The sequence below is a fragment of the Balaenoptera physalus genome, assembly GCF_965194825.1.
Source record: "Balaenoptera physalus genome assembly, chromosome: 20".
In the NCBI taxonomy this organism is placed as follows: domain Eukaryota; kingdom Metazoa; phylum Chordata; class Mammalia; order Artiodactyla; family Balaenopteridae; genus Balaenoptera; species Balaenoptera physalus.
This window is the reverse complement of record NC_138901.1, coordinates 11,978,356-11,986,787: the sequence shown is the minus strand read 5'-3', so window position 1 is coordinate 11,986,787 and position 8,432 is coordinate 11,978,356. Positions and strand designations below refer to the sequence as shown.

The 8,432-nt window shown below is 59.5% G+C and overlaps 1 protein-coding gene across 4 annotated transcripts in view; it reads right to left on the bottom strand.

Annotated features, from left to right (window-relative positions):
• Positions 1-5,056: 5,056 nt before the first annotated feature.
• BAHCC1 (BAH domain and coiled-coil containing 1) overlaps positions 5,057-8,432 on the bottom strand; it is a 57,102-nt gene continuing 53,726 nt past the window's right edge. For 3 of the 4 annotated variants that reach the window (XM_082441284.1, XM_082441282.1, XM_082441285.1), the window contains 2 exons: positions 8,050-8,286; positions 5,057-7,429 (listed from right to left, as the gene is read on the bottom strand). In XM_082441284.1, coding sequence (XP_082297410.1) covers positions 7,220-7,429; positions 8,050-8,286 — 447 coding nt within the window. In that variant the 3' untranslated portion in view covers positions 5,057-7,219. The remainder of the gene's footprint in view (positions 7,430-8,049; positions 8,287-8,432) is intronic. The other variant, XM_082441283.1, reaches the window with a different exon arrangement.

Genomic DNA, 8,432 nt, shown 5'->3' with positions numbered 1-8,432 from the left:
GGGGACTTTGGGTAATGCCCTCGACGCTTCATTCTGGTGCCTGGCACAGGGCCCAGCACACAGTAGGTCTTCAGCACATACTTGTTGAAATAATAGACGGATGGATGGATGAGTAGACAGATGGAAACAAGTTGTGCTCTTGCCAGGAACAGATCACATCTGCGGGAGTTGAGAAAAGATGTAGGCCATGTCCTTCTCTGATGGGCAGGATGGCTGATTCTAGGATGTTTGGAAAGGGCGGGAGGCGTTGGCTGCTTTCCCGCTAGCCCTGGGTATCACCAGGGGCCCCTGTCCTTCTCCATCGAGGGAGACAGGACTGGTGAAGTTTTTCCCAGAACAATAGGCATTGGCCCAGCAAGCGTAGGGTGCTGGGTCAGTCTCTTGCCTTTTCTTTGTGAAGATGGATGCAGTCTGCCTCCGGAGCCCCACAGTCAGGCGGGAAACACTCATTCGAGTAGGTCCTGCTGACCCTGAGGCTGGGGTGGCTTGCGATGGAGAGCGTCTGAAAGCTCAGTTTAAGGAGAGGACGGGGGCAAAGGATGCGGTCAGGGGAACTTGGAACCTAAGAAAATAAAAGCTTTGCCAAGCTCTGCAGTGGCATTAGGTGCCCACAGCTGTGTGGCAAGCTTGTTCCAAGCCCTTCTCTTGGTTCTGAGCGGCTCACTCTCGGTCAGCAAAGTAACAGGACAATTCTTTGGCTGCTCTTCCGAGATGGCTGCTTCTAGACGCTGCTTCTTCCTCTTGGGGAGGGCCTTCTCCTCAGCCGTCGAGATTCAAGTAGGCTGAAGAGAAGTTGAAACGTGTCTGAACTTCAGAACTGATGTAAATGCCCGGAGAGCTCTGGCTCCAGACTCGATCCCTTCAATATGGCACCAAACACAGAGGAGTAGTTTGGAGGCCAGCCTGTCCTCTTTCTGCCTGAACTGGGCCCTCCCACGTCTTGTGAGGGTGTGGGGCGGGGACAGGAACCTCTGAGGAGGGGGTGTTAAGACAGCAGAATGTGGAGTCAGGGAGCGGAACAACTCAGGGGGCCTGCCCCTCCCAGACTGTTCGGTTTATGGCCTTGGTTCCCATGTCCTGCAGCGGCCTCGCGCTGTGCTGGCCAGGCTATCTAGGTGTGACCGAATCTGCCATGCCTTGAGTAACTGACCTGCTTTTTGTTCTCACCAGAGCTGGTCTGGGCTCCTGGAGAGGGGGGTGAAGGAAGGGGCCCCAGTGCTGTCCGTCGGGGCCCACACCACCCCATCCAGCACCACAGCTCCCGGGGGGCTCGTCCCTGGCAGGTCTGGTGGAGACTGTCCCTGGGGCCTGGGCTGGCCTCAGAAGGACACAGAGCTTGACAAATGAGCAGCGCACCTGTCAGGCCGAGTTCTGGGAGCTGGAGCCTGGCGAAGGGGCAGCCGGTAGGCGGAAGGGGGGCAGGCAGGAAGGAGGAACATTGGCCCCCAGCCCAGTTTGCCGCTCAGAGCGCTCCCACCCTCCGTCCCTCTGCTCACCCCGTTTCTCTCCCTCGGGTCCTCTTTGTCCCAGAGCGCTGTCCCCAGCAGCCTCCACGCTCCTGCCATCTTCAGGGCTGGGCCGGGGGCTGCATGGGGGCCCTGGGGTCCCAGGATAGCGTGGAGGGAGGGAGGTGTGGCTTTGGGGACCCGCCAGGCATCCCCTCTCACATAGGGGCAGCAAGTGGATGCATATGTGACATCTAGATGGCTCCGTGAATATTTGTTGGGGAGGGTAGGCAGTGCCCCCAGTGCACCCAGAGGGAAGCCCCATCAATCCCCGGCCAAGTCCCTGGGGAGGCCAGGGGGCTCCTTGGTGGAGTTGCTGGGGCAGCTTCCTGGGTGCTGAGGCATCCCCAAGTGGGGGAGAGCCGGGCCCCTGAGGCAGACAGTGGGGTGGAATCCAGCTCCACTATGTCCAGCCCGGGGCCTGCGCATGTCCCCACACTCTGAGCCTTGTCACTGCCAGGCAGGAGGGCATAGAGGGGGTGGCGTGGCGGACATTGTGAGGCGCCCGGACCAGGGCTCTGACGGTCACTTTCGTCCTACCTGGGCAGTGGCGTGTGGCCCATAGAAAGGGCTCTGCCCACATGTGGGTCCAGAAATCCCTTGCTACCTCCCATGAACCTCACCCCGTTCCCATAAGTGGGCAAGCGCCAGGGACCCGGTTCACAGACTAGGACTCTGCGGTCCCGGGCTGCGCTCCCACCGGCCACCTCGCACAGCCCGCTTCCTCCCGTCCTTCCCTCCAGAGGCCCGAGTCACTCGGGCCTCTTCTCGCCCCTGCCAGTGGCACTCTAGCCCCGGGGGGCGCACTGAGTGGGGCCTCACCTTGGTGATCCCTAGCCTGTCTGTCTGCCTGGACCTTGTGCTCTGAGCAGCCTTGCTCTTGTCACGGTCCTGGATCTCAGCTGGTGGCCTGACTTTTAGAGCAGAAATGGTTTGGGAGGGGTGCTGGCTTGCCACCGGGAGCCCTGGGGAATGGGGTGGGTGGCAGCAGAGGGCGGGGGGCATGGAGGTTGGAGGTCCGGAACCCAGCTTCTCTCTGGGAGCCAGGGAGCCCTTAGGGTCACCCTATTTGGTGCTGCCCTGGTCCACTTCCTCACTCAGGGGCCCCAGAGGTGGGTCCCTCCTAACCTGGTAGGGCCTCTGCACAGACTCAGGAGGCCGCCAAGGGCCTGGCTGGTCATCGGCCTTTGGCTGGCTGAGTGCCCAGGTGACCTCTCAATGGCTAGGCTGCAGAGCCGAGCTCCCCCATCCCTGGCCTGGGTCTGAGCTCCCCACCCAGCCCCCAGCCACCTCGCCCCAGCCGGGCACGAACATTTAAACCCCTGTCCCCAGTTGGTTTGCGGTATTAAAAACAAATTGTGATCAGCCAGATTGTCATTTCTACCTGATAAAACATCACTTTTATTGATCTCACTCACCCAATGCCATCACTTATCTTGCTTCAGCATTTCACATAATGGCTCGTTTGTCTTGATCCAAGCGTAGTCCCGTGTGTTTAACCCTTGGGGCTCTGCAGCCTCACGTGCCCACCCCCGTCCCTTGCCCAGGCCCTATTCTGGGAGGCAGGAGGTTCTGGAAGGCAAGGGCCACCCTGTCTGAGTTAAGGTGGGAAGAGGGGGTGGGTGGGGGAGGGGAGGAGGAGATGGGGCTGCTGGGGACAGACCCCTGGGGGCTCACCTAATCCTGTTGTGGTCCTCACTTGCTGTGACCCAGTATTCACCTGCCCCCCAGCTCACCCCCACCTGCCCACATTCCTGGGCCCATTGGCGCCCCTCCCTGGTTTCTGGCCCTCAGGGCCCCCTCACCCTCCAGCCCAAACCTGTGCTCCTGCCCCCACCCCAGGCCCTTAGTCTTTCTCTGGTGTCAACTCCTCCCTCAGATGCTGGACAAGCCTCTGTAACTCTGACTCTGGGGTCACAGATGGAGTGGTCTCAATCTGATTTCGGACTCTCTGCCTAGAGCCTTCGGTGTGTCCCATTGTCCAGCAGACAGTGCAGACCCTGTCTTGCACTGAGGGCCCCTCAGGGTCTAGCCTCTGCCACAGTCCGGCTACAGCTTCCGGCCCTCCTGGCCACCTGCTGTGTTCCTCACCTACCCTCTCCCCTGCTCTGGCCCAGGTCCCGCGTGGACTCTGCTGCAGCACGTAACCGCAGGTACTGAGGATGGTGGGTCTTCCAGGCTCACAGGGGGTCTCTGCCCCCTTCTCCCCCGACAGAGAGGCTCTGAGCCAGAAACCCTGGTCAGCAGGCATTCCTTTCTCAGACCTCTTCTGTCACTCGTCCTGGTCCCAAGGCCTCCTCTGGACCCACTCGCTCCCTCTCCCTGCTGCAGCCCTTGGAATTGGGCTTCCCTTCTGAGCAGCTGGAAACCCAACTCACCTGCACAAAGTGGGGGCTGCTGACTCATGGACTCGGAGAATCCAAGGGCTAGGGCGCCTGCCTTCAGGCACAGCTGAACCTGGGCACTCAGACTGTTTGTCCCAACTCCTTGCGGCCCCAGGCCGCCGGCTCAGGAGTCCCACTCTAACCACTACTCTTCCTTGCTGGGCTCGGAAGGGGCCAAGGGAAGAGCTTGTCAGGCCTCGCCTGGCCTCGGTCTCCATGCTCTGGGCCGGGCCGGTCCTTTTGCATCCCAGGGAGGGGTCTTGCCCCTCTGCTCTCTCCGAGGAAAGGGGCGTGGTCAGGGCTGGCCCGGGGCAGCCCCAGAGTGGGTGGGCTGGCAGTGTGTCTGTGCATATGTGCAAATGGCCCGCGGTGGGGGGGGCGCGCTGGGTGGGGAGGGGAGTGCTGGTCACAGTGGTCACAGCCCCATGCCCCATGCTTATCTGCCCTGACCTGGGGTTCCCTCACCAGGGTCCCCAATCCCAGCTGAGGGGGTCCATCCCCAGGGGGTCCTAGAGGTGGAGGAAAAACAGCACCCCCCCCCAAATTGGTAAGGTTCCTGGAAAGCCCTCGGGGTTGCAGCCTCACTGGCTGGGGCTCTCTGGCCGGGGGATGCATTGAGATGTACCCCCGCCCAACACCCCTCAGGCCCTGGGGGGCCAACCCGCTGTTGAATGATCAGGACTGCTGTTTATTACTCCTGCACAGCTGAAAACGTTTGTCAAATGAGTAAATTCATGCCTTCCTTGAGGAGGGCGTCTGCTGTCTGGTCTGCGCAGACCCCTCCCCTGCACTTTGGGGACCACCCTTCCTCCTGTGTCTGTGCCCTCCACTCCTCCCCTCCAGGGGCACCTGGCCTGGCCACATGGACTGGTTCAGGCTGAACATCTCACCCACCATGGGGGAGATCTCCTAAGATAAGGGACCCTCATCCTGGGGGGTTTCAAAGGCCAAGGCCACACCAAAATCATCCTGGTTGCATGTGCCTCTCACGGGCCCAGCACCCCAAGGGGCTCTGCTCGGCTGCCGCAGCCGAGGTAGGCCTGACCCAGATGTCCCAGTCCCTCATCTGCTGAGACCCTAGCCTCTGGGGCCTCCAGGGAGTCCCCATGGGACATGCACACGGACACTGGGGTGCAGTTAGGATTCCGGACCATTGAAAACCTGCACAATAGTTCATATATTTATTCTTAAGCAAGTTATCAATAAAAAATTTAATACTAAAATGCCTTTACATAGAGTTTGCTGTTCATAAAACCTTTGTATTTTTTTTTGTTTGTTTTTAGTGTTTACATTGAAAAAAAAATTCAACCATCCTCTTAGTTTACACATTTACAAGAGTCGTGCTTTTGCCAGGTTTAACCATGGTGGGAGGGGCCGCGCTGTCCGCACGCACACGGACAGAGGGGGACGGGAAGAGAAAAGCAAAGGACAAAAATCCATGGACTAGGGAGAAGAACCAATGGGAGGGCAGGAGGGCCAAGAAAAGGCTGCCTGTTCCTTCGCTCCTGCCTCGGTGCTTGGGGCTGGAAGTAGCCTCAGGTTCTCATTTCTGTGCTTGGGCCTTCCCCGCACACGCCTTGGCACTGGCCGCGTCGCTTCACAGCATCTTCCCGCTTCCCCAGCCGCCAGCAGGACCTCAGCCGCCTCTCCAGGACGACCACCAGGAATGAAATATTGCACTCGAGCCGAGACAAAGGGGAGCGTTGGGGTGGGAGAAGAAAGCTGGGGTGCAGGGGAACCCCTCCCTGTCCCTATACTTCCCGTGAAGCCACCAGGAGCGGCGGAGGGGTGATTTCCTGGTTGGAAAGAAAAAGGGGCCTGGGCACCCACTGACATCCCTTATTTCCCAGGTACCTGGCCTGTGTCTGTGGGTCACACAAGAGCCCGTCCTAAGGAGCAGTGGCTAACTTGGGGGGCTTTCCTGGGGCTCCCAGTGTGGCCAGGGGAGACTTAGTGTGGTGAGACATAGGAGCACGTGGCCCTCAGTGCGTATTTTCGGGGACAAGGGCTGCTGGGCCACGGGTCTGGCTTGCCCTGCTTGTCCCTCTTGGCCTCAGGAGAAGTGAAGGTGTGATGAGTTCTCCAGGGTTACAGGGGTGGTGCTGAGGGTCTGGGACACCCACACGGCACACGGTAGCCAGGGTGCTGGGCGAAGGGCTGCTCCATGCACCCGAGGCTGGGTTGTGGGCAGGAGGAACCCTGCTCTGTGCCCCAAGCACTAGCCTGCCAGGCCAGCGGCCCTGCCAAGTGGCCGCAGAAAAGTCCCAGAAACCTCCACATGAGCTGGCGGGGGCCAGTTCCTTCCTTGCTCTGAGTGGAGGCTGGACAAGCTGGCCATTGAGACGGAAATCAGAAATAACTTGGAGCATTCAGGAAATAAAATCAAAACATCACTTTTTCTTATCGATAGTTTAAAATATTTGTTCATTTTTGCTTTGTTTTAAACAGAGGTAAGATACATATATGGCTGCTGTCACACTCTCGGGCTGGGGAGCCTGCTTCTGGCATCCCTTCTCTCCCAGAGGGACCCTCATCGTCAAACCCGCCCCCCAGTCCTTTTTTTCCCAGGAGATGAATTAAAAGGAAATAAACTTGAGTGTGACTTCCATCTTAGACAGTCCCCCCAAGATATCAACAGGTGTAACCTAGGGTCCTGTCTAACCTCTCCTGTGCCCTCTGGCCCCCCTGCCCCCGCCCCCAGCTGCCTCTGTCGTCACAGACGCCCCAGTTGGAACTCAGCTAGGCTGAGGAAAACAGTGCATTTTCAAAGAAAATCCCCCCCAGAACAAAATCTCTACACACACACATACATAGACACACACACACACACTCACGCACGCATACCCTCGTTACGCGTGTGAGGGAAAAAAAATCCTTTTCGGCTTTTTTTCCATAAAACTTTCCCGCAGAAATACAATATTTACATAGAGAAATAAATAGACAACACACCTGATTTCTGCTTTCCCTGGTGGGAGACAGTCGGAGGTACTAGGGAAAATATGGCTTGGATTCTAATCTCTCGTGAACTGCCAATGTGGGAAAACAGAGAGGGCCGGTAGGTCCCAGTCGGGGCACAGCTGACCCTCCGCAGCAGACGGATGGAACTGGGTTCTGATGCCCAAAAGCTCTCTCTCTTTCCAGGGAAAATAATAAAAAAGCCTGGGTCTTGCCTTGGTGGGTTTGCATATTTGCTCAGACCTGCCCCTCCGAGGTGTGGGCCAGCCTCCCGCTTGGAGGCGTGGGGCTGGGTCCTCACGTCCTCACGTCCCCGTGGCTCTGGCGCTGGGCATGGCGGGGCGGGTGGGTCACCTGCAGCCGGTCTGTGCAGGCTCAGCACAGGATGGGCACACCATCGGCCGTCACCAGGCGCCCGGTGGTGGGGTCGTAGGTGCCCGCCAGGTAGTAGAGGTCCCGCCGGTCCTGGTACTTGCGGCTCCGTGTCATCTGCTCGTACTGCTCGCGCCCCACTACCTGGCACTTGTGGGAGATGGTCTGCACGTCGTTCTCGTCCTCGTGGCAGGACTGGTACAGCGCGTTCTGCTGGGGAAGGGGGGCGAGGAGTGCTCGGCGTCAGGTCTGGCCTTGGCCAGCGCACCCCACCCGACCCGGGACCCTCAGTTCTGGATAAGCTCTTAACAGTGTGGCCAGGGTCTGCACCCGGAACCCCAGCGGGCTGGCAGAATTGGAAAAACACTTGTTTCTGCACCGTCTGCAAACATGGTTCTCAGGGAAGACTGGAAAGTGAGCTGGGGGCATTTTCTGTCTTGGGTTGACCTTGGGAGGCAGGGATCAGCGGGCCCGTGGTGGGGGACATGGGCTGCTGAGGGCAGGACCTGTTTGGTGCTACAGGCTGCTGTGGGCCACAGTCCCCCACCAGGTGAAACTGTCACCCATTGCATGGGGAGCCACAAAGGCCCAGCTAGGGAGGGATCCAGGTGGCCTGGCTCTGGGGCCTGAGCCCTCAGCCGTGTTACTCCCGGTGGGGCCCACGGCACGCCTGGGCCGGGAGGCCTTGAGGTGTGGGACTCGGGGGTGAGGGATGTCCATAGATGACCACTCCCCTTCTGGCTGCTGGTGCCAGTTGCTGAGATACCCCTTCCCAGGCCCCCCAGTCTGAGCCTGCCCACACCCCCGGACCCCCTGCCCCACCCAGGCCCCACCTTCCCGTCGCTCTGCCGCTTCCCCAGCTTGGTCTCCTCTGGGTGGTAGAACCACTTGACCTTCACCACCATGTTGCTGCCCCACGACTCCCACATGCTCTCGATGCGGCCGATGTAGGGCAGGTTGGGCCGCCCAGCCGACAGGAAGACGGCACAGTCCCCGATGCGAAGCGTCTCCTTGCCCCGGACGATGGCCTTGTAGAACAGCTTCCTGGCCTTCCCCTTCATGCCACGTCTCTGTAGGAGACAGCCAGGGGCAGAGGGCAGTGAGGACCCAGGAGCCTCGGGGACGGGCGGCGGGCAGGGGACACAGGACAGAATGACAGAGAGAGACGCAGAGAGTGTGTAGGAGAGACAGATGGTGTGTCTTGTGTGTAAGTGTG